Source organism: Phyllobates terribilis, unplaced genomic scaffold (assembly GCF_046119375.1).
Source record: "Phyllobates terribilis strain yellow unplaced genomic scaffold, ASM4611937v1 Scaffold_12__6_contigs__length_324123572, whole genome shotgun sequence".
Classification (NCBI taxonomy): Eukaryota; Metazoa; Chordata; class Amphibia; order Anura; family Dendrobatidae; genus Phyllobates; species Phyllobates terribilis.
Genome location: NW_027362772.1, coordinates 292,737,517 through 292,762,925, shown reverse-complemented (window position 1 = coordinate 292,762,925; position 25,409 = coordinate 292,737,517). Strand labels below are relative to the sequence as shown.

Here is a 25,409-nt window from a genome sequence, read left to right as displayed (position 1 = left end):
CTGTTGGTGGAGACAATGAGGAAGACGATGATAAGACTCAAATACCTGATTGGAGCGACAACTTTAGTTTTTTGTCAGGGCAGGAACAGGTTGGCTCTGAGGACGACGGGTGTGATAACACACAGGGTGATGATGATGAGGTTGGAGATCCCACTTACTGTCAACCCACAGTCAGCCAAGAGATGAGGTCAGCAGAGGAGGTGGAGGAAGATGCTAGTGACGACGAGGTCAGGTTGCGCCTTCCTGGACAGAGACGTAGTACTGGAAGCACGTCAACAACTGCATCCTCAAACACAACTCTGCCTCTCACCACAAGTCGTGGTGGCTCTTCAGGTCGCATGGGTGCTAAGCCTTGCATAGCCTGGGCATTTTTTCAGATCGATAAAGATGACCCAACTCGTGTTATCTGTAACATTTGTCAGCAAAAGCTAAGTAGAGGCCAAAAAATACATAGTTTGAGTACTTCATGCATGAACCGGCACATGGACATGAAGCATAAGTTGCAGTGGGAAGCTCAGTGTGCTACAATGCGGCCTAGCCGGCCGGGCCAACCACCGTCTGCCATATCTTGTGCATCCGCGGCCTCTTCATCCTCTGTGACTGGGGGGGCAGCAGTCACACCTGTTTTGGGGCGCAGACCTGCCACCTCTTTACCCGCAACAGCCAGCGTGATTGGCAGGTCATCATTTTCTTTGGAGGTGGTAACACCAGCTGGTGTTGAGCGCTGTCCGACATCGATAGCACCACCTTTGGATCAAGGCAACCTAACATGTCCGCCTGCATCTTCCTCACAGACCGGCAGTTTGCCGCGGACACCCTTATCAACCCCGTCTAAGCACAACAGCCAGCCCTCGGTCACTCAGATGTGGACAAGTAAAAGACCATTTCCTCCTAGCCATGAGAAAGCTAAGAGGTTGAATTTCACCATCTGCAAGCTCTTGGCTACAGAAATGCTGCCTTTCCGCCTGGTGGACACAGAGGATTTTCGAGACCTTATGTCCGTCGCAGTGCCCCAGTACCAGATGCCCAGTCGGCACTACTTCTCAAAGAAAGGTGTGCCTGCGCTCCACCAGCATGTCGCACACAACATCACCGCTTCTTTGAGAAACTCTGTGTGTGACAGGGTGCATTTCACCACAGACACTTGGACGAGTAGGCATGGACAGGGGCGTTACATGTCGCTGACTGGGCACTGGGTAACTATGGTGACAGCAGGACAAGGGGCTGCTGTCCAAGTCTTGCCGTCCCCACGAGTTGTGCGTCAATCCTCTTTATGTCAAAGTTCCTCCACTGCTTCTGCCTCCTCAACCTCCTCTCGGTCTTCCACCTGCACCCAAAGCCTGTCTGGTCATGCCACAAGCTTTCTAACTGCGCAGAAGGGATCCTGCACACCTCCTTACTATGCTGGCATTAGGGCTCAACGTCATCAGGTGGTTTTTACTTTGAAATGTCTGGGAAATGTGAGTCACACAGCTGAGGAGTTGTGGTCAGCTCTGGAGAACCAATTTCATGAATGGCTGTCTCCACTGGACCTGAAACCAGGGAAGGCCGTGTGCGACAATGCTGCAAACCTGGGTGCGGCCCTTCGCCGGGGCAATGTCACACACGTGCCTTGTATGGCTCACGTGTTGAACCTGGTTGTCCAGCAATTTTTAGCCCACTATCCCAGACTAGATGGCCTTCTGCAGAGGGCACGGTCGCTGTGTGCTCACTTCCGCCGTTCGCATCTCGCAGTTCAGCGACTTACATCTCTACAGAAGTCGTTGGGCCTGCCACTTCACCGGCTAAAATGAGATGTGCCTACCCGGTGGAATTCAACTCTGCACATGTTGCAGCGACTGTGGCAGCACCGACAAGCCCTGGTGCAATACGTTCTGACGTATAGCCTGGGCCAACGAGATCCAGAGGTGGGGCAAATCACGCTGGAGGAGTGGTCTCAGATCAGGGACCTATGCACCCTTCTGCACAGTTTTGAAATGGTGACGAAGATGTTTAGTGCTGATGATGCCATTATCAGCATGACTATTCCGGTGATTTACATGCTGGAGCACATGTTAAACAGAATTCGGAGTCAGGTGGTGGCACAAGAGGAGGTGGAGGAAGTAGAGGAGGAGGAGTTGTATGCGGAAGGGCTAACATCTGCAAGGTCCAGACGGTCGGCAGCACCAAGGCGGCAGGCATGTGAGGGTGGGGGAGATGGTTTTACCAGGGCGCATGGTAGCAGCCAAACTAGTGAGGAAGGTGCAGGAGCCCAGGAAGAAGTGGAGGACGAACTGATGGAAGACTCATCAGATGAGGGAGACCTTGATCACATTTCTGTTGTGCGAGGTTGGGGGGAGAGGACAGAGGAAGGAAGCATGATTGTTACCTCGCCACCAACACAACAGGGACTTGGTGCTCCTGGATGCGCAACACACATGAGTGCCTTCTTGCTGCACTACCTGCAACATGACCCTCGAATTGTGAGAATTAGAAATAATCCTGACTACTGGGTTGCCACACTGTTAGATCCCCGGTACAAAAGTAAATTTGCAGAAATTATTCCTGCCATAGAAAGGGATGCACGCATGCAGGAGTATCAGCAGAGACTGTTGCAGAATCTTACATGTGCTTTTCCACAAAACACCAGTGGTGCACGTAGTGAATCTCACAGTTCCAACTTGCCAACCGTGGGACCGTCAAGTGTTCAGCACTCAAACCGTAACAGAACCACAGTATCTGCTGGTAACATCAATTTTGCGGAATCATTTCACCACTTTTTTAGCCCATCCTTTGCAAGGCCACAGGAGACAAGAAGTCTGACACATAGTCAACGCCTAGAGACGATGGTACAGGAGTATCTCCAAGTAAACATTGAAGCCACGACTGTGTCACTGGACCCTTGCTCTTTTTGGGCTTCCAATCTGGATAAATGGCCGGAGCTAGCCACTTACGCCTTGGAGATCTTGTCATGCCCCGCAGCCAGCGTTCTGTCTGAACGTGTGTTCAGCGCTGCTGGTGGTGTGCTGACAGATAAGCGCACGCGGCTCTCCACTGATAATGTAGACAGACTCACGTTCATAAAGATGAACAAATCATGGATCCGAAACGACTTTTCTACACCTGTGTCATCCTGGGGAGAGTAAAAGCTTGATGATTGGTTAAAATCACCCTACCAACCGTTTTAAGCTTTGAAATTACTAATCATGTTTATCTGTATCTTGACTGGAAAATAATTTGGGCTTTGTAGCAGTGTGCAGCACTGATCCTATTAGGCCATCTATAATAAGCTCCACCAGATTTAAAATTAAAAATAATTTTTAGCTGCATCTAGCCCGGAAAATAATTTTGGGGCTCCGAGATGCGCAAGACACATAAGTGCCTTCTTGCTGCACTACCTGCAGCATGACCCTCATATTGTCAGAATTCGAAGTAATCATGACTACTGGGTTGCCACACTCTTAGATCCCCCAAACTTTTCGATCAACCTTTTCATTTTAATAAAGACCAAAAAAATGGTCATTTTTGAAATTATAAGCATTAGCAGGTTGTTAGAAACTGAAATCAAACAGTTTTCAACTCAAAACTTTATTCTAGGTGATGTTACATTTTCACATAGGACCCCTTGTTCGAAAGGAGCTTCTGAACTCTCTCGTCCATTGAATTTGTCAGGTTTTGGATGGTTTCTGCTTCAATTGTTTTGCATGAGGACAGAATACCCTCCCAGAGCTGTTGCTTAGATGTGAACTGTCTCCCGCCATCATAGACACTCCTTTTAATGATGCTCCAAAGGTTCTGAATGGGGTAGAGGTCAGGGGAGCATGGGGGTCACACCATAAGTTTGTCCCCTTTTATGCCCATATCAGCCAGAGATGCAGATGTTTTATGTGCAGCATGAGATGGTGCATTATCATACAGAAAAATGATCTTGCTGTGAAATACACGGTTCTTCTTCTTGAACCATGGCAGGAAGTGCTGTTTGAGAAAATCCACATACATTATGGAGTTCATCTTTAGCGCCTTCAGGGATCCTAAAGGGGCCGACAATCTCTCTCCCCATGATTCCAGCCCAAAACATTACTCCACCTCCTCCTTGTTGGCGCTGTAGCCGTGTTTGCGTGGGGTGTCCATCAACCAGCCATCCTCCACTCCATCCATCTGGACCATCGAGCGCTGCACGGCACTCATCCGTGAACAAAACAGTTTTGAAATCAGTCTTCATGTAATGTTTGGCCCACTGGAGCCGTTTCTGCTTGTGTGAAGTGGATAGAGGAGGTCGACAGGATGGCGTATGCACAGCTGCAAACCTCTGAAGGACCCTGCATCTTGTTGTTCGGGGGACGTTGGAGGCACAAGCAGCTTCAAAAACTTGTCTGCTGCTATGACAAGGCTTTTTTGCCGCTGCTCTTTCAACCTGACGTAATTGCCTGTAGGAAAGAGTCCTCAATTTGCCCTTATCAGCACGCACACGTGTGTACTGTGAATCAGCTACATACTTCTTGATTGCCAAGACACTTCATCCTGATCATCGCACAATGTTGATTGTAGTCATGCCTTGACCTAAACACTCCACAATTTGTTGCTTCTCAGCAGCCGACACATCCTTTTTCTTTCCCATTTTGGCAGAAAATGTAGGCTGCTTAATAATGTGAGAGAGCCTTCTTAAGTAGTCTTGCCTTTCATTGGACACACCTGCCAAACTAATTAGCACAGGTGTCTGCAATTGCTTACAGTGATATAAAGAGCCCTGACACACATCACCATCAATGAGTTTAACTGACAAACAAACAAATTCTTCCCTTATCACTCCTAAACACTTTTTGCATAATAATTTGGAACGCAGTGTACATGTGCTTTGCCACAGAACACCAGTGGTTCACGTAGTGAATCTTACAGTTCTAACTTGCCAACCGTGGTCTGTATGGAATTGTTCAATAAAGGGCCCAAAATTAAGATAACATAGATGGGAGAGGTCTCTATGAATAGTAATTCCTAAGTATTTGATACCCTGTGAGGGCCAGGCAAAGGGAAAGTTGGACTGGATGGAATCCTATATGGATTTGGGGAGGGAGACATCGAGGGCCTCAGACTTCGCTGCATTGATTTTAAAATTTTACCATGTAACAAAGTGATCTATTTCAGCCATAACAGCAGGGATGGATATATGTGATTGAGTGATATATACTAGGACATCATCAGCAAATAGAGAGCACTTGTACTCGGTGCCTCCCACCTCAATCCACCTAATATTGGGGTTATGGCGAATTGATGAGAGCAGGTGCTCCGTCACTAGGATGTATAAGAGAGGGGACAGAGGACATCCCTGCCTTGTCCCATTGGTGATTGTGAAAGGTGATGAAAATGTTCTGACGCACCCCCTGGGCCTTGGGACACCCGGAGCCGGACCCTTTTTGGTGGATGCTGGTGGTTGTAGTCTTCGTGGCGGCGTCCCGGTTCGTGGCTCAGGGCGGTCAAACCAGTGGCGGAACTATTTATGTGGTTTTGATGTTTAAATGTCCGACTACGCCACCCGTGGATTCCGGTCAGAGTGAACCGCCGCTACAGGGCAGACCGCTGAGGCTGGTGTTGTGGGTGCAGCAGAGCGTAGCATAACTCCCCACGGGAGGAGTATAGCCTCAGGGCAGTGTATGCGGAGGATGGGGGTGATGGTGCAGGGCAGCAGCAGTAACGACACGGAGTCAGTGATGCAGTCCAGGGCCTTTACTCACAGTTCTTATTATCCAGACCACGTCTGCAGGCAACGGCTGCCCACGTCGTACTGTGCTCACCAGGTGAGGGGCTCAGACAACTCCCAGATAACTTTGGAGCACTTCACAGGACCCCCTTTGTGTGTCCTTTGTCTGGCCTTTCTTACCAACACTTCTGTCCGGCTGCCTCGGGCCTCCTCTTGGTAAACTTGGCGCCAGTTTCCCTGACCCTATGTGGTGCCTTCCTAGCGGGTGTAGCGAGGGGCTGCGCCACATAAAATGTCAGAGCCTCCGGTTTCTAGCTGAGGGTCGTTTCCTGCCTCCACTAGTTCGGGGACCGGTCTCCTCTTTGACCTGACCCCTCCACGCAGGTGGATTCGGGCGTGCGGTGGCGACTCGCCCGTCCGCACCCCTGGGATCCCTTCATTCCTCGTTCCTGGAGCCTTCTCCGCTCCTCTTCCTTCCTTCTCCCTCTTCCAGGCCTGGGCCTCTGTTACTAGGCCCGCCTCCGGAGCAGAGCTCATGCAGAGCCCCTGCTCCCTGCCACTTCTGCTCAGACTTCTCTGCACTGAACTAAGATGGTGCCCACCTTTTATACTCCCTTCTCAATGCACCCAGGAACTGCTTCCTCCCTGCTCCTGCACTACAGGGTTCCCCTTCCTCAGTGTTCCCTCCCCCCACTCCAGCCAGGGACAGGGACTGTCATGCCCATCTCAGGGGCATATTGGTCGCCCTGCCCCACGGCAATGTGGTGTAATGCATGCAGGTGTCGGGTCCTGATCTACACTCCATCCTTACCTGAGAGTGAGATATCACACCTCTGGGTGAGGTGCAATACGTCTGTAGCAACCGAGCCCTCAGGGTGCTACAGTTCCATTTATCTTCAGCCTAGGTGACGTATTGCGATACAGGGCCGTGATTTTGGCTATAAAAGGGTCCCCTAGACCCCTACCCCAAGCTTTTTAAGAGAATCATATATGGCGTGCCAGGAGACTCTATGGAATGCTTTCTCAGCATCCAACGAGAGTATCTAATTACAAATTTTTAACTGCATCTAGCCCAGGAAATACTTTGTGCCTAGTAGCAGTGTCTGCTAGTCAGCGGATTATCCCGGCTGTTAAGCAAGCTACACCACCTGTAGTTTAGACACTTAATTTTTTCAAAGGAAATGCTTCGGGACCATGGGATACTTAGTGAAGAACATCAGGAGGCACCCCAAGGCATAGGGGCTGGGACTGGCAGTAGGATGCCTTGCGGTGGACAGCCGAGCTCGATCCTTATAAAAGCTTTTTAACTGCAGCAGCTTTAGTGGACGCTACTGGAGCTGAAATTACCGCGGCTGCTGGCATGAGACTTGCCCTCCAATAGATACTTGTAAATGGATTTAAAGTGCATTCATTCAAATTAGAGAGACAATTTAAATTAAAAAGCTTAGAGCTGCCTCCACCACAGGGGGGCTCGCTCGACCCACCAGCGGACAGGCACCAGTATTGGGAGAGGGGGGCTGGCAGTCAGGGTTCACCGCGGCTCTGGCACAATCCCGGCGACACGGAGGTGGCACGGGCAGGAGCGGACTGGCCGTGTCGGCTTCTCACTTTTTGGATTTTAGAAGGGCATGACATGCCTATATCTGTGTCTCCCCCTCCTTTTACTCCTCCACCTCTTTTATTTTTGCATGACTATATGTACTTGTCACTTTTCCATGTGTTAGTTATGTCTTCTGAGCAGTTTGTCAGCTTTTGGACACCTTTGAAGGTGTTTTCTATGTGTTTCTATGTGTTTTTGTTTGCCTGCCATTGGTTTTAATGGTGTTCGAAGGTGTTCGACGAACAGTTCGACGAACAGTTCGGCGAACACACGGGTGTTCGACGAACCGAACCGAACTCGAACACTACGGGGGTGGCTCAACACTAACTGCGACCTCCATATCTCTTCCAAGGGGCATTAAAACCATTTTGTTAAGCTACTGCAACCTCCACATCTCATCCAAGAGGCATTAAAACCATCTTGTTAAGCTACTGCGACCTCCACGTCTCTACCAAGGGGCATTAAAACAGTCTTGTTAAGCTACTGCGACCTCCACGTCAATTCCAAGGGGCATTTAAACCATCTTGTTAAGCTACTGCGACCTCCACGTCTCTTCCAAGTGGCATTAAAACAGTTTTGTTAAGCTACTGTGACCTCCATGTCTCTTCCAAGGGGCATTAAAACTGTCTTGTTAAGCTACTGCTACCTCAACGTCTCTTCCAAGGGGCATTAAAACCGTCTTGTTAACCTACTGCGACCTCCACGTCTCTTCAAAGGGGCATTAAAACTGTCTTGCTAAGCTACTGCGAACTCCACGTCTCTTCCAAGGGGCATTAAAACTGTCTTGTTAAGCTAATGCGACCTCCACCACTTTTCCTAGGGGCATTGATATTGTCTTTTCATTCCACTGCGACCTCCACGTCTCTTCCAAGGGTCATTAAAACCGTCTTGTTAAGCTACTCCGACCTCCACGTCTCTTCCAAGGGGCATTAAAACCGTCTTTTTAAGCTACTGCGACCTCCATATCTCTTCCAAGGGGCATTAAAACTGTCTTCTTAAGCTACTGCAACCTCCACGTCTCATCCAAGGAGCATTAAAAGCGTCTTGTTAAGCTACTGCGACCTCCACGTCTCTACCAAGGGGCATTAAAATCGTCGTGTTAAGCTACTGCGACCTCCACGTCAATTCCAAGGGGCATTAAAACCATCTTGTTAAGCTACTGCGACCTCCACCACTTTTCCCAGAGGCATTGATATTGTCGTTTTATTTCACTGCGACCTTCACGTCTTTTCCAAGGGGCATAAAAATCGTCTTCTTAAGATAATGCGACCTCCACCACTTTTCCAAGGGGTATTAAATCCGTCTTGTTAAGGTAATGCGTTCTCCACCACTTTTCCAAGGGGCATTAAAACCGTCTTGTTAAGCTACTGCAACCTCCCCGTCTCTTCCAAGGGGGCATTAAAACCGTCTTGTTAAGCTACTGCGACCTCCACGTCTCTTCCAAGGGGCATTAAAACCGTCTTGTTAAGCTACAGCAACCTCCACGTCTCTTCCAAGGGGCATTAAAACCGTCTTGTTAAGCTACTGCGACCTCTACCACTTTTCCAAAGGGCATTAAAACCGTCTTGTTAAGCTTCTGCGACCTCCACCACTCCTCCAAGGGGCAATAAAACCATCTTGTTAAGCTACTGCAACCTTCACTGCTCTTCCAAGGGGCATTAAAACCATCTTTTTAAGCTAATGCGACCTCCACCACTGTTCCCAGGTGCATTGATATTGTCTTTTTATTCCACTGCGAACTCCACCATTCTTCGAATGGGCATTGCATTTCCTCCTAATTTTAGTCAGCTTTTGCTTTTCAATGCATAGGCGAACACTAAGGGAGACCCACTCCCCAATAATGGGTAGAAGGTTTTTAGTATGCTGTAATCCACGTCTGTTTCAAGGGGCATTGCAGTTCCTCATCATTTTTGGAAAGCCTTCTATTCAGTGCTTAGACCAACAATTCACAGGAGACCCAGTTGCTATAATGGAAAAAACGGTTTGGTTAATGCCCTCTGACCTCCATGTCACTACCAAGGGGCATTGGAGTGCCTCGAAATTTTTGGTAGGCATTGCACTCACTGCTTGCCCTATAACTGTGTAGCCGAGCCTCTCCTTTTGATACAGAAACATATCCTACTAGACATGTGTGGATGACTGGCCTGATATTGATGTGAATGGTCCCTGTTCCTCCTGCTCTTTCTCCTTTGCCACCACCTCATCCATCGTTCATCACCTGAAGCTTTGTTTTAACGGGAGTCATAGAACTGGGATAATAGCAGGAAAACATACAGCAATCCTCAGAGGAGGTAGGATATGCGCCAAAACGCTGACCACCTCAGGCCTAGCCACTACTACATACATGCGCTTGCATTCCAAGAAAACAAAGCAAATGCTAACTTCTATCATCATCGTCATGCTCCTCACCTTGGCACTCTCAACTCCCCTGATGGAGAAGCCAGGGCCCACCGGAGGAGTCAGGTTCTCTGGTGGGCTCGTCCAATGCTGCCCTAAAGCAGGCCGGGCTAAGAAAAGTGTGTGGGGGGATGTTCCAAGGAGAAATAGGGGCGGCTGGGGACCGAGTATGGACACTCGGCTGCCCCCTGGCAGCTGGGGACAGAGCGTGGACACCAGGCCATCAGGCGGCTGAGGACTGAGTATGGATACCTCGCTGATGAAGAAGCCATGAGGTAGTGGCCAGCTTCGGCCTCCTCCAAACTAAAAGGCCCCATTTCAAGTGCAAGCAAGCTAGCAGTATGATATTGCAGCCTGGGGGTGGGTGGGTGGCAGGCTGCATACTTGCGCTTGCATTGCAAGGAATGGGGGAGGTACAATTGAACACTGCCCTGGGACAATGACTTGCACAGGGATACTTGCAAGTCTGCATCTTCTGATGCGTAAAGGATCACTTCTGATGGGCACACTTTTAGGCAGTGACCTGGGTGTCAGAGATGCTTCCAGGGGTCTTCTCCATGCAGTGCCCATGTCTTTTCAGCACTGTATGGATGTGTCACATAGCACATGGCCAGATAAGATTGTAAAATGTTAAAATGACATTTCCCGCTGAATGCATTTGTCACGGTTGAAAGCAATACAAAAGTGCAAAAACGCATAAAAATGCTATTTGTGAACATAGCCACAGGTGTGGAGGAGTATTTTTGTTTTTGGTTATTTATTTTACCTTGTACACAAGTCTTTACACTGGAAAGGAAGTTCCTTAACATATTTCACAGGAAAACCATTTCAGTTTCGTTTTTGAACGTTTTATTGTGAGCCCGTTAAAGTGGCTTAATACCTCTGACCACGTTGTTGACAGCAGTGACCTGGGGGTCAGAAATGCTTCCTGGGGCGATGCCCATGCTGTCCCATGTCTTTTGAGCACTGTCACTACCGTTTTGGGCTGGGGGTGCCGCTGCAAAAATGCTCGGGTCTCCCATAGACTAACATTGGGCTCGTTGCTCGGGTCGAGCACCCGAGTATCACGGCGAGCTCGGCCCGAGCTTCGAGCACCCGAGTATTTTAGTGCTCGCTCAACACTACTGATTAGCTTTGAACTATTTGCTTTCAGTGCAGAGATATATTAGATACAAAGACTAAAGTTTAATGGATCATGAAAATTCAAATTCGCTTACTTTGACAAGTTTTCAAACAAAAAATGTAATCTGCAGCAAAAAAACTTGCCAAAAAGTCAATACTGAAAAGGCTTTATTTGCAAAATATATGTGTATAACACTCTGAGTTCTCCTAGCTATGTATTGAATCTGATTTAAGCTTTCTAAAGCAAACACAAATGTAACCTTACTCTATATGAAATCGGATGGTAATTTGTGGTAAACAGAGGCCTATTTAATAACACTCTATAGTTTCAGACTGTCTAGGTTACTTTAACTATATAAAAAATCCAAAAATTATCCCTTTTGGGGGAAATAACTGCCTTATTGGTGTGTATACTCTTTTGAATGTGAAGAAGTTATAGATTCTCACGTAAGAGTGAAAATACTACCTTTTTGGGGGATCCATAAGTTGTTTTTTAGGACAAAATGATAAATAATGACACAGACATTTGGCTAAGCCATTCAAAATTATCCATTTGTAGGGGAGCAGGAACAGGCTAAATGTTTTCAAAGTGAAGAAGCAATACCTTTTCATCAAGCCTTTGTAGAAATTAGCCCTATTTTGGGAGTTGTTTAATGTTTTTGTACCCTCAAGACACTACATTTTACATCAGCAGTACTGGAAAACACAGTGGGAAGGTAGCCAGGAGACATAAGGATGGCATGGCTGTGCAATGGCAGTGTCAGCAGCAGAAGCCACATAGTAGAAAATTATGAAAGAACAGGCAAAGAGATGTCTGGCAGTATAGTATTCTTCTCACGCCCCTGGAACAAGCAAGCAGCGGAACGGAGTCCTTTGGGTGTGGCGAGGACAGAACTGTTCCTAGGATTTTCCTGACTTACTTTAGCTTTAGGTATTGAATCTTTTTATAGATAAAAGGGTACATAGATTACATTAGGCTTTCCTGATAAGCATTGAATATATTAGAGATACCTTTGGATATCATCTTTTGGGTGGATATGCCCGCGTACAGCTAGAGGTATTTAAATACTACGGCTCTACTATACAAGTCTTATGTATGTGTCCTCAATTTTTGAGGTCCTGGATGTGATTTGACCTATCTGTTTTCATTACCCATTATTGTCTATACAATATCCTCCTGGACTTTGCCAAATCAATGCTGTGTCCCTACCCCTTATTTTTGGAGGTCTTTATAGCCTGTCTTTTTATAAATTTGATTTTTATAATTGTTATTTAAAGTTATATATTTTTATTATTACCTAGTAGGAATCTCTTCTTATCTGGTGGCTATACTGTGGGGAAAAAAATATTTAGTCAGCCACCAATTGTGCAAGTTCTCCCACTTAAAAAGATGAGAGAGGCCTGTAATTGACATCTTAGGGAGACCTCAACTATGAGAGACAAAATGAGAAAACAAATCCTGAAAATCACATAGTCTGATTTGGATCTGTATGCCATAACAGATTATGTTGTGTATACTGTAAGGAAGTGTCTGACCCTTATTGTGGACTATACCACAATCATTTCCGCATACAGCTTGCCTTGCTTGCCAGCATAACCAAGGGCTCTATTGGTTCATTTTCATCTTCCCACTGTGAGAATTGGTTGTCATGGAGAGCATCTTCATCATTATGTTCACTGACATCATTTGACTGACAGCTTTATCACTTGTCCATATCCATCTGCTGTTGCTCTTCCTCGTCCTCGAAATACTGCAGCATGTAACATGAACGTTGAGTGTTCCCAACAGACACAGGGCAGTGATGAACAGGTTCAATTTGCTGTTCTTCCTCCATCCCATCTTGCATTTTCCTGAGGGGCATGAGGGTGATGACATCTCTGATTCCACATATGTTCCTCCTGACAAATTTTGTTGCCTTTTCAGAGGGCTCCAGTAGTTGACACGTGTCACTCATCAGATGCCAAAATCTCAAAGTAACCCATGCTCCAGTTTGACTCCTGCATGATTTAGATATTCACTACTTTATGTGGCTCGCACAAATGCTGTGACATATACAGTGCAAATTCCAGAATGTTGCAAAATTGCAAACCAGGTAGTGTCTGGCAGAACATTTTTTTTTTTTCAAAGCCAAGATGGCATGCTTTGTCACATCAGATTATCTAAAATGAGCTTTCACTTTCCTAGCCAAGGCCACCACCTTGGCAGATTTATTTATGAAAAATAACAATTATTTTTTCACATTTAAAATTAGGACATGGGCTCATTTTAATTGTGCAACATTTGTTTTTTCATGGTTGTTATAAGACCATAAAACAGCCAGAAGGTTGTGTATATTGTTAGTCATGACAATTCCAAGTTGCACTTCATTATGAGCAAGCCAGCAGCAAGTTGCCAGTTTATGCACAGCAGCAATTCGTCCACCATATGGCTTTTCTTCACCAGGGTTTCAAGATGTAAAATCACTGTGCAGTGTTAGACAGCAATGGATTGTGTACCACTCCAAAAAATGAGTGTTTAAAGATTCCTGGATGCCTCAGTAGAGGTAAGAGGGACAGTGTGACAGGACATTTTATTGTCAGTGTAAATTTGGTGGATGTGGACCCATTGTGCCACGGGCTGGGCATACCATGGAGGGGAGTGAATAAGTGTCTACTAGGTATTCTCTAGAGCCTCAGATGGTGAGGATACCCCTCTAAGGTTTTCACTGGGACTTCAGCAGCTGAACGGAGGCTCAGAGACTCAGGTACGTGGTACAGGTGGGCCAAGTAAAAGCATAATTAGATGGTCCGTGGTCGGTGCAGGCAGCAAAGTTTCAGAGTTAATAGCCGAGGTCAGGAATGGAGAGATTAGAATAAAGTAGAAGGCAAGCCGGGTCGATAACAGGTGAGATAAAACAGGAATAAGTCAATACAGTAACTAGAGAACTGAGAACCTAAGTTTAGGTGAGGAATGGAGGGTGGATTCGCCTGACAGTCGGGTTGATGTGAATTTAAATTTTTTATATCTTTTAAGTCCTTCCTAGCTCTTTAGAATCCACCAAAATAAAGCTGCTAAGTCATGCAAAGTGAGTTACTAAAAATTCAGATAATACTGAATCAACGTATTTTTGAAAATTCTAAATTAATTACTAGTGATGAGCGAGCACTAAAATGCTCAGGTGTTCGAAGCTCAGGTCGAGCACATTGGAATACTCGGGTGCTCGACCCGAGCAGTGAGCCCAATGTAAGTCTATGGGAAACTCAAGCATTTTTCTGGCCGTCCCCCCCGGCGGTCTGCAGAAGGTCAAAAATTGCCCAAATCGATGGGAACAGTGCTCAATTAAACGTCAGGCAGGCAGAATATATAGGCAGGCAGGGTATATAGGAGGGTGCATGAAAAACATAGCAGGGCACTTGGAACACACTAGTGCCCTCCGATTTTCATGCACCCTTCGCTTTAAAAAAGCCGGCGGGCAATTCAGCAGCTGCATACACCGGTACCCGACAATTTAGAACAGAAAGAATAGAGCATCACACATAGATTAGATAGATAAAAACATGTCAGTCACATATATAATAAGTATATTCTCCCGCGCTGTCAGTGACGTGCATGAGGTGAGCTGAGTTCATTGGACATGAACTCGGCTCATCTGGATGCTGTCACAGCCAGACACTGAGGAGCTTCACTGAGGAGCTTCTCAGTGTCTGCCGCATGGCAAGCTGGATGGCAGCGTTCAGCTGTGCTCCATCATGTCATGTCAATGTAGCAGAGCTGAAGCTGTCCTGGGAACCATGGGAAGGTAAGGATGCGGTTGATTTATTATTTTACTTTGAATGCAGAAGACATTGGCTTCAGCTGGAATGGGCGATACGGTAAGTAGGGTTTAATTTAGAACATTAAAGAATTGTGTCTTTATTTCAATTAAAGGACTTTATTCTGGGTGTTTGTGTTTTTTTGTAACTTTGACTATGGGGTTAGTAATGGGGGTGTCTTATAGACGCCTCTCCAATACTAACCTGTGCTTGATGTCAGCTGGCATTATAAGCTGACATCAACCCCAACCCTATTACCCCACTGCCACCGCTACAGGGCAGTGGGAAGAGCGAGGCTAAGTGCTAGAATTGGCACATCCTATGGATGCGCCATTTCTGGGGCAGCTGACGGCTGGTGTTTCTAGCCTGGGAGGGGGCCAATATTAATGGCACCCTTCCTGGGCTATTAATATCAGCCCCCAGCTGTCTGCCTAGCCTTTGTTAGCTATAAGGGGAACCCCACGTAAATTTTTTTTTTAATAAATCCCTTTATTTTAACACTAAATGACAAGTAAAGTAACCAACACTGTCACTGCACTTATTATATATGTGACTGACATGTTTCTATCTATCTAATGTGTGATGCTCTATTCTTTCTGTTCTAAATTGTCGGGTACCGATGTTGAATTGCCGGCCGGCTTTTTTAAAGAGACGGGTGCATGAAAACACTATTATTTTTTTTTTATATATATATATAAATCCTTTATTTTAACACTAAATTACAAGTACAGTAACCAACACTGTCACTGTACTTATTATATATGTGACTGACATGTTTCTATCTATCTAAACTATGTGTGATGCTCTATTCTTTCTGTTCTAAATTGTCGGGTTCCGGTGTATGCCGCTGATGAATTGCCGGCTTTTCATGTTTCACTGTGTGCATTGTTCCAATCGATTTAGGCAACCACTGTAATGCCACAACCACCATTGTGGCAGACAATCCCTGCATGATTGGTGCTCTAAATAGGACGGGGACCCGAGCTCCCGACTGAGCATCTCGAAAGTACTTGGCGAGCTCCGAGCATCTCGAGTACTGGGATGCTCAGGCGAGTACCGAGCAGTGGCGAGCATGCTCGCTCATCACTATTAATTACATTTGTTTAGACTCCATTCACTCATCCCTAGTAAAAAGAAAATAAACTGCATTAGAATTTCTTAAATTTGCCTCTATATCTGTTATACATAAGCAACTATGACTACAACTGTAGATACATCACCTGCTTCCTATGTCAATATGAAGTTTTGTGACATGGCCCCAATCAAATGCTCCAGTATGTGAGTCCGCCCATTTTTTCAGCTCCATGATGCATCTGTCTCTGACCTTCAGCACTATGATGTGCTTGAAAAACTCACTGGCTGCAAACAAATGATGAATCATGGGACCAGGGCTGAGGTCCACCAAGATATCACCATTAATATGACCTGCAGAAAAAAATCTCAATTTTAAGACATGCAGATACAAGTAAAGAAAAGTCACAAAAATGATTCTCAATCTCCTAAAACATTTTCTCCAATATAAATTACATTTCTTAACACAAGATAGAAGGACTACAATTTAAAGGGAGTCTTTCAGGATAAAAGGAGTGTCAAGCTATGCTCAGTACCCTAGGAGAAATAGCTCTAATAAAATAATGTACATTTGTTTTAATCTCTTACTGCAATACCCCATAATTCTCCTTGTCCTTCGCTAATGAAGAGCTTGGTGGAATTGAAGTGATCGCGGGCAAGGCCGCGCATTGGTATCTATGATCTGGCCCAGCAAGATCCCCACACACAGACTCTATCTTGATAACCATATCTTTACTCGTATACATTTTTAACACAGCAAAGAAAAACAATAAATGACAACCGTAAATATGCACAGTAATAACGTGTACTGATAAGCTGACCCTCACTGTCCCTACTCACACGTTACCAGTCCTTTACTCCAGAAGGATGTGTCCCCCGTCGCAGGCCTGTCTGTCTTTGCAGGAGGGCGTCCCAGACGGAAAAAAAAACAGGAACAGCAGAATTGGCGGAAAGAAAAGAAGGGATACTTCGGCCTCTCGCCAGAGGTCCCGCTTACAGTCTCTCTGATCCGGATAGAAGCTCTGGTGGGTGCCCTTATGTAGTCCACACTCCAGTAGCAGGGAGTGTAATAGCTGTATCCTTCAGCAGTGCAGAAGCTGGGGAAGGCTCCGAGGATATGGTGTTAGATAGAAGAAATCACGTTGAGAGTCTCTCCTGCACCACACACGAGGGCCTGCACACCGTCCTGGCTGTTTTCACAGACCACAGCAGACTCTTTGCGCGCTCTTTCCTGCTTCCCACTTTGGTCACGGGACTCTCTAGGGCGGGACACAGGAGGCTCAGTCTTTTTATCTGTCATCACACCCTGCGCAGGTGCAACTTCTGGCCACAAGGTGGCAACATCATCCTGTGTAATCACTTCTGTAACAGGCTCTATATCAATTATCACAGAACAGCCAGAGCCGGCTAACTCACTACACAATCATGGTGGGTCAAAGTGGTTCAGTGCACTTTCCAACCTACTTATTGTTCATGTATCTCATTCTCCACCCCTTCCTTCTAAATTGACAGCATTAGCTCATGTAAAGTGAACATGAAAAGCAAGTATATTCTCACCACTACTACTTAATTTTGCAACTGGAAAAACATACATTTTCTCACAGTATCACAAGCTCTTGCTCTCTCCTGAGAACTTATGCAGTATTTAGGAGTAAATGTGTTAAAATTACTGGACTTTACATGGAGGTTAAAGGTCAAGTTTCTAATAGAAACACTCTTTTTGGTGTGATTGACCAGCAGTCATACACTTTGTAGGTATATATTTGGTCGAGTCAATCACTAAGTGCCTTCTTGCAAGGATCTCAAACAAATGCAAACTGGAAAAACTGTCTGTGTTACGAATCGTGGTTCTGTGCTCCCACCTGGTAATGGAGCTGGTCCGGTACAGCACTACTCCAGATGCATGCGTTGCCATTGTCCTGACACGGGAGGCGGAATTAACACATGTGCAGAGAAATTATCCCAATCTTGTGAGGCGTTGAGTTATGTTGTCGTGGGATGTGTGAGGAAACAGGACTCTGTGTCTCTCTCTGATTTCTCTGCTCGGGGAAGATGGGAAGCTGTCTTTCGTAGTTGCCAAGCAGGATGCCGTTTTGTTTGGCAATAAGCAATGGTGGGATTTTGTCCAGCCTGCTGTTGAAGATAACAGGAAGTGGCTGCCTGGGGATGATTTGAAGGTAGTCAGTACCTGATCTTTAGGCAGGCTATATGATCCTGCTCCCTGCTCAGTCCATTGCTGTTTATTGCAGTTTCCCATATGCTTGGTGGTTTGTGGTGTTAGCATTAGGTTTTGCTATTACAGCAGGGTTTTCTCATTTTCTCTTTTGGTTATGTTTTCTGGGGTTCCTGCAGGGGTACTTACCTGGTCCTAGACTGGGCACTAGCCGCATCACCAGAGGCCAGCTGTCCAGCGACAGTGGGCCTCTGAATGGCTCTGCTAAAGTCCCCCTTTCATTTAATTGGAGCTGGTGAACAGTATTCTCAGCCCTCAATGGACACTCTATATAGTCACTCTCCATTCTAGCCTGTCAGCCACCTTGGAATAGGGTATTTGCAAATGGGTTTGCTAACAGAAATCCAGGACAGCAAAACCTTTGAATGGGTATTCCCAACTCAACCATTCATGGACCACGGAGAAAAAAATGGTAATCAGATCATCTTCCAAGGAGGACAATGCAGTGTGAAAACAACTCGTGTTCACATAGGAACCGTGGTAGACCTTGTTTGGTCAGGGTGTAGTGCACAGAGTGTAGGAATACATTAGGTTGGCATGCAGGTCAAAATTGGAAGAAGGGTCCAGCACCAATGAGAAAAAGTTAAAACATAACTTTTACTTTGGAGCTAAAAACATTTTGAAAAAAAGCAAAAAGGATAAAAAAAGTTAAGGATCCAAAAGCTTACGCATTTCAGGTTAGCAACCCTTATACATAGCTGTTGTAGGAAGATATGAGGTCAAGGTTTAAATAGTACTAATATTTAAGCATTCACCTTTTATCTTACTACAACACCTATGAATAAGGGTTACTAACCTGAAACTCGTAAGATTATGGATAGTGATGAGCGAGTATGTTCGGTTAACCCTTTCGGCGAGTATGCTCTGGCGAGTACCGAGTATCTTCAGCGTACTCGGAGATATGCTTGAATCACTCACGTGTGCATGATTTGTGACTGTTTGACATCTTTAATACATGTGAGGAATGCTTGTTTCTTAAGCATTCCTCACATGTATTAAAGCTGTCAAAGAGTCGCAAATCATGCACATGGGAGTGATTCAAACATGTCACCAAATACGCTGAAGATACTCGTTACTTGCCCGAGTGTACTCGCCGAAAGGGTTAACCGAACATACTCGCTCATCACTAATTGGATCCTTAGTCTTTTTTATCGCTTTTTATAACCATGTTTTTAATTGTGACTCACCCCCTGGGCCATGTTGTGCTGCGTTGCGCATGCGGGGATACCCGGAGCCGGATCCGATGGGGGTAGTAGTCTTCGTGTGGCGGTGACCCGGTCCGCGCCCAGGGTGGTCAAACTAAGTGGCAGTTATTGGTATGATGGTATTAGTGTCCGACTACGCCACCCGTTGATTTGCGGTCGCAAGGCCACCACTGCAAAACAGTCCGCTGAGGCCGATGGTATATATGTGCAGCTATGGTGGTATAACCCCCAACGGGAGAGGTATAGCCTCAGGGCAGCTAGTGCGGGTGAAGGGAGTGATAGTAAGAGCATCCCGGTACCTATGGTGCTGGTGGTGTGATGGAACACAGAGACTGATTGCAGTTTTCAATGCTTTACTCACAGTTGTTATTAACGTCAGTCCTGCAGGTGATGACGACCCGAGCCATGCTGCGTCCACCAGGTACGGGGCTCGACCAACCCCCAGGCGGTTCCAGAGTGTGACCTTGAACTCCTTTCCCCGTTCCTTTCTCTGGCCGTCCCCACTAGGGACCCACCCATGTCCAGCTTCCTCGGGCCTTCTGGTGGCGAAACCTTTCTCCGGTCTCCCTGACCCTATGTGGCGTGCCTTCGTAGTGGGTGTAGTGAGTGGTCGCACCAAGACGTGGCCACGACCTCCGGTTCCTGGCTGAGGATAAGTGGCCTCCACCAGTTTGGGATCCGGTACCCTGATCTGCCAACCCTTCACCCGCTGACTCCTAGCGTGTTCGGGTTCCTTCTTGCTTCATGTCTCTGGGCCTTTCCTTATGTTGCATTCTTTCCTTGCTTCTTGTTCCTTTCTTCTTCACTCTTGCTCCCTCCAGGGGCAGCACCCAGACAGGGCTGCTGCTCCCTGTCACTCCTCTTCTCACTCTTCTTCTGTCTGACTGAGCTCACCCCTAAGATGGTGCCCACCTTTTATACTCCCTCTGACACCCGAGCCCAGGTGACTAGCAACCAATGGGCTCCTTCCTATGCCCAGAAACCCACTCCCATCTGCCCCTACACCACTGGGATATTCCTCCCCCCCCTCCCCACTCCAGCCAGGAACAGAAGCTGTCGTACCTGCACATCTTTCTAGTGGGAGTACCGTCGGTCTGTTCCTCGGAAATGGGATGTGTGTGGTGCATGCAGCTAACTGAGTTCTAGTCCACACTCCATCCTTACCCGGGGGTGGAATACCACACCTCTGGTTCGAGGTGCAATAACCCTGTAGCAGCCGAGCCCTCGGGGTGCTACACTCCCCCCCCGGTAAACCACAGCACGTCCTCGGGCTGAAACAGAGCAAAACAATTACTAACTTACAAAAATTTTAAAGTGCACTCATATATAAGACGTTAACCAAAAACTCATCCCTTTATGGGAGGTACTCTTTTCTTCTTTCTCTTAACGTTACTGATATCAACGCTCTTGCTAATGCCACGGGAACTCTTTTGTAGAAAACACGATATACAAAACTTCAGCATCGTTACTTTTAGCAGCATTATAAAACTTTCACATTTAGACATTTTTCATATAAAACATTTTCAACATTCTTGACTTCTTGGGATCTGGCCGCTGTGCAACTCACGACCTGATAAAGTGCAACAGTCACTGTATCTTGAGATTGGGAAGGGTTCTTACAAAACCAATAGGGGGCGCTTTAGGAAGCGCAACTAAGTACAGGGTCGGCCGCTCTCTGTCCTCAGCCAGGTAGAGGGAAAGGATGACCGCTCTCAGTCCTCGGTCAGGTTAGGGATTAGGGCAAAACAGGCAACAATTCTCTTTCTGTCCCAACGGGGACCACACTCTTTGTGGAAACAGTCCCACAACAGTCCCTATACCCGATCGGGTAACTATTTACATCTCCTCTTTTACCGTTTACGATTTACGGTGTCCTCCACACGCTCCTTTCTCTTCCTCAGGTTCAGACCCGTCCGGGCCCTCTTTCTTCTCCTCCTGGTACGATAACTCCTCCTCCTCCTTGACCCGGTGGACATGAAGGGCGTACCATCCCTTCACTCCCTTATGCCTGGTATAGGTGACGGTATCTCCAGGCACCAGGTCCCGTCCACTGTGCCCCTCCGGTAGGTGGGACTCTACATCGCTTCTGTTTACAAACACCTGGCTCATGGTCTTCGGGTCTTAGATGATGCCCCAGCCACATGCCATGAGAAACTTAACAACAGTCCCGGTGACTCGGGGACCGTGAGCTGTATGGGGGGTCCTGGCGGGCCCCGGCTGGGGTGCAGCGCCCGTGGGCACTCGGCCTTTTAACCTGGCCGGTGACTTTCTGATCGTGCCCGATGTTGGGGAGCACGGTCCAGGGCGAGGCTCCGCTGCAGAGCTTGCTGCTGGACGGCTGACTGCTGGTGATGGAGGCACGGCGGGTGGCGCGGCACCCAGCGCTTCGGGTTCCGCGGCGGGAGGTAGGGGCAGGTCCGCGGCCTCAGGGCCCGGAGTAACGGCGTCCCCCTTACTTGTCGTTGCGGCCTCCCCCGCGGCGTCGTCCTCGGCCTCCGATCCGCTTCTGCTGCCTCTCGGGATAAACGCGGTGCTGGATGGTGGCTGCGGCAGTGAAGCTCTCCTCCGTATCCGACATCCTCCTCCCCCCCTAGTGGACCGTGGCCTACCTTGCGATGATCCTCTTCCGTAGGCCGCGGCTCCGCAGTGGATCGTCAGGGTCGAGGACCTTCCGTCGCGCTCCTGTGACGTCGGCGTCGCTGGGCTCCCTCCAGGACCCGACGCAACGTCCGGACGTGAGGCGGGGCTTCAATTCTCGCAGGCTTTCGGAGTCCACGCACGCCCCTCTTCTTCCCGCGCGGCGCCCTCAGGATGGCGTCCAATGGCGGGAAAACTCCACGGATGGCGGGAAGAAGGCAGAAGATGGCGTCGGATGGCGGGAATCGGCTCCAGATGGCGGGAAACGACTCCGGACGGCGGGAAACTTCACCACAGGTAAGTATAAAAGTCTATTTTTTCAGGCACGCAGTACCCGGTGGTTGCGGGCACGTAATCATGCCGACTACGCCAAAATTGACTCACCCCCTGGGCCATGTTGTGCTGCGTTGCGCATGCGGGGATACCTGGAGCCAGATCCGATGGGGGTAGTAGTCTTCGTGTGGCGGTGACCCGGTCCGCGCCCAGGGTGGTCAAACTAAGTGGCAGTTATTGGTATGATGGTATTAGTGTCCGACTACGCCACCCGTTGATTTGCGGTCGCAAGGCCGCCACTGCAAAACAGTCCGCTGAGGCCGATGGTATATATGTGCAGCTATGGTGGTATAACCCCCAACGGGAGAGGTATAGCCTCAGGGCAGCTAGTGCGGGTGAAGGGAGTGATAGTAAGAGCGTCCCGGTACCTATGGTGCTGGTGGTGCGATGGAACACAGAGACTGATTGCAGTTTTCAATGCTTTACTCACAGTTGTTATTAACGTCAGTCCTGCAGGTGATGACGACCCGAGCCATGCTGCGTCCACCAGGTACGGGGCTCGACCAACCCCCAGGCGGTTCCAGAGTGTGACCTTGAACTCCTTTCCCCGTTCCTTTCTCTGGCCGTCCCCACTAGGGACCCACCCATGTCCAGCTTCCTCGGGCCTTCTGGTGGCGAAACCTTTCTCCGGTCTCCCTGACCCTATGTGGCGTGCCTTCGTAGTGGGTGTAGTGAGTGGTCGCACCAAGACGTGGCCACGACCTCCGGTTCCTGGCTGAGGATAAGTAGCCTCCACCAGTTTGGGATCCGGTACCCTGATCTGCCAACCCTTCACCCGCTGACTCCTAGCGTGTTCGGGTTCCTTCTTGCTTCATGTCTCTGGGCCTTTCCTTATGTTTCATTCTTTCCTTGCTTCTTGTTCCTTTCTTCTTCACTCTTACTCCCTCCAGGGGCAGCACCCAGACAGGGCTGCTGCTCCCTGTCACTCCTCTTCTCACTCTTCTTCTGTCTGACTGAGCTCACCCCTAAGATGGTGCCCACCTTTTATACTCCCTCTGACACCCGAGCCCAGGTGACTAGCAACCAATGGGCTCCTTCCTATGCCCAGAAACCCACTCCCATCTGCCCCTACACCACTGGGATATTCCCCCCCCCCCCCTCCCCACTCCAGCCAGGAACAGAAGCTGTCGTACCTGCACATCTTTCTAGTGGGAGTACCGTCGGTCTGTTCCTCGGAAATGGGGTGTGTGTGGTGCATGCAGCTAACTGAGTTCTAGTCCACACTCCATCCTTACCCGGGGGTGGAATACCACACCTCTGGTTCGAGGTGCAATACCCCTGTAGCAGCCGAGCCCTCGGGGTGCTACAATTGCACAGTAAAAGTTATGTTTTAACCTTTTCTCATTGTTTCTGGAGCTCAGTCTTCATTGACGATTCTTCCATTAATGGAACACACAAACTGTTGGGGCTACAGAATTAGACAAGAAAGCTTCCAAACAAATAAATGAGAGTTACAAGAATGGCAAAGCACAGTGAGCTACAGTATGCTCTTTCCATAAATCCAGAATTATGGAAAACAGCAAAGCTCACCATTTGATACGCTGTTAGAATTGCCATAAACACAAACTGTTGAGTCACAAGTTGGCATAGAAAAGCAGATTTAAAATAATTTTACTCACAAGTGACATTTAAGACTAACCCTTTAATATACTCAACATGTTTTCCAGGGTTTTGGTCATGGCAATTACAGTGGGGAATACAATGACTCTACTAAAGCCAAAAAACAGATATTTTTTACCATATTGCATAACCAAAACTTTTTTCTCTTTCCACTGATTTATAATAATGGGGACAGGGGAACATGCTTATACCTTTTGATCACCCAAACCACCAAAAACAAATGTGCCAAATTTGTATCTGGTTATTTATGATATTGTGGTACCTTGATAGCCAGAAATTTTGATGTATATATTTTTATGCCCAAAAATGACAAACATATTATCAGAGTGATACCTTTTTTGGCTAACCAGAAAAAAAAATATATATATGCAAGCTTTCAAAGCACACAGGCTCCTTCTGGTGCTGCTCTCCAACCCATATTCCACAGAGACCACTGAATGAAAAGAATATTCCCAGAACTACCACTTCTCTCCTCCTAACAGCCCCCTAACTTAAGGAATTTACTTGTCAGAAAGGTCCTCTCATTGCCATCAGTGACGAGCACATACCCATGTAACAATAAAAAATGCAAAACTTGTACCCACATATTACCATCAAATACAGTCCGCATACCAAACACAAATCAGGACTGTAAAATCATGGATTTTTTATGTACATCTTCCAATGTGGTTTATACAATATAATGTACAAGATGCCCGGAAGGAGTTTATATTGGAGAAACTATGCAAAAACTACAGACCAGAATAAATCTACACAGACACACAATCGGGAATGAACTGGACCCGAGTGTGGGAAAACATTTTCTGGAACGGGACACTGTATGAAAGATTTAAAAGTCTTAATACTAAAAGGTCATTTTAAGGACTACAGAGAGAGAAAAATTTGGGAATTCAAACTAATAAGAATGTTTCATTCCTTGACAACAGGACTCAATCTAACATCTGGATTTATGACTCACTACATGGATTCAATTCACACCTCCACTAGATGGACTCCAGATAATTAAACATTCCCACTGACACTACATGTGCAACAAAAAAAAACTAATTTGATTTCCTTGGCTTATCTTTAAGAGACATCACCCTCCACCTCATGAACAAATATCCTGCTGTAATATATCTTAAATGTTGTGCCTTCTTAATTTGTAATCCTGCCTGAAGAAGGAGCCTGTCTGCTCTGAAAGCTTGAATTTATCTATTTTTATCATTAGACAATAAAGGTATCACTCCGAGAATACTTTTGTCATTTTTGGTAATAAAAGTGTTTATATCTAGTTATTTACAATTTTAACTAATGGAAATATAGAAACACCTCAATACATACCTTCTGTGAAAGTTTTTATAAGATTTTGAATGGGAAATGTTAGGAAATCCTCTCCAAAGACCATGTCAGCTTTATCTGAAAAATAACTCTCCAAATATTTTCTGGAATCAAAACCATCTTTATGATAGAGCTTATAGGTGCAGGAATCCATCGTTTAATCTTGTATCTCAGATGGGCTGACACTCTAAACCTGTGCTCAAGTCCTTTTATAATCAGCAGGATTCAATTTACAAAGAATGTTAGTAAGAATTAATTAATTATCAGGTCATGAGCTATCATCTTCATTTAGGGTGTCATATGATCATATCATAACATGGTGAATAATTGATCTTTAAATAACAAAACAAAAAGCATTAACTTGTCTGTTTGTCATCCAGCAACGGCTTATCGAAAAGGGTACAT

At 46.8% G+C, this 25,409-nt stretch overlaps 1 protein-coding gene across 1 annotated transcript in view; it reads right to left on the bottom strand.

Moving 5' to 3' along the window:
* Positions 1-25,218, bottom strand: part of LOC141172724 (indolethylamine N-methyltransferase-like) — a 37,771-nt gene extending 12,553 nt beyond the window's left edge. The window contains exons 1-2 of the mRNA XM_073657191.1: positions 25,008-25,218; positions 15,806-16,010 (exon numbers count right to left, since the gene is read on the bottom strand). Coding sequence (XP_073513292.1) covers positions 15,806-16,010; positions 25,008-25,158 — 356 coding nt within the window. The 5' untranslated portion in view covers positions 25,159-25,218. The remainder of the gene's footprint in view (positions 1-15,805; positions 16,011-25,007) is intronic.
* Between the last annotated feature and the right edge of the window lie 191 nt (positions 25,219-25,409).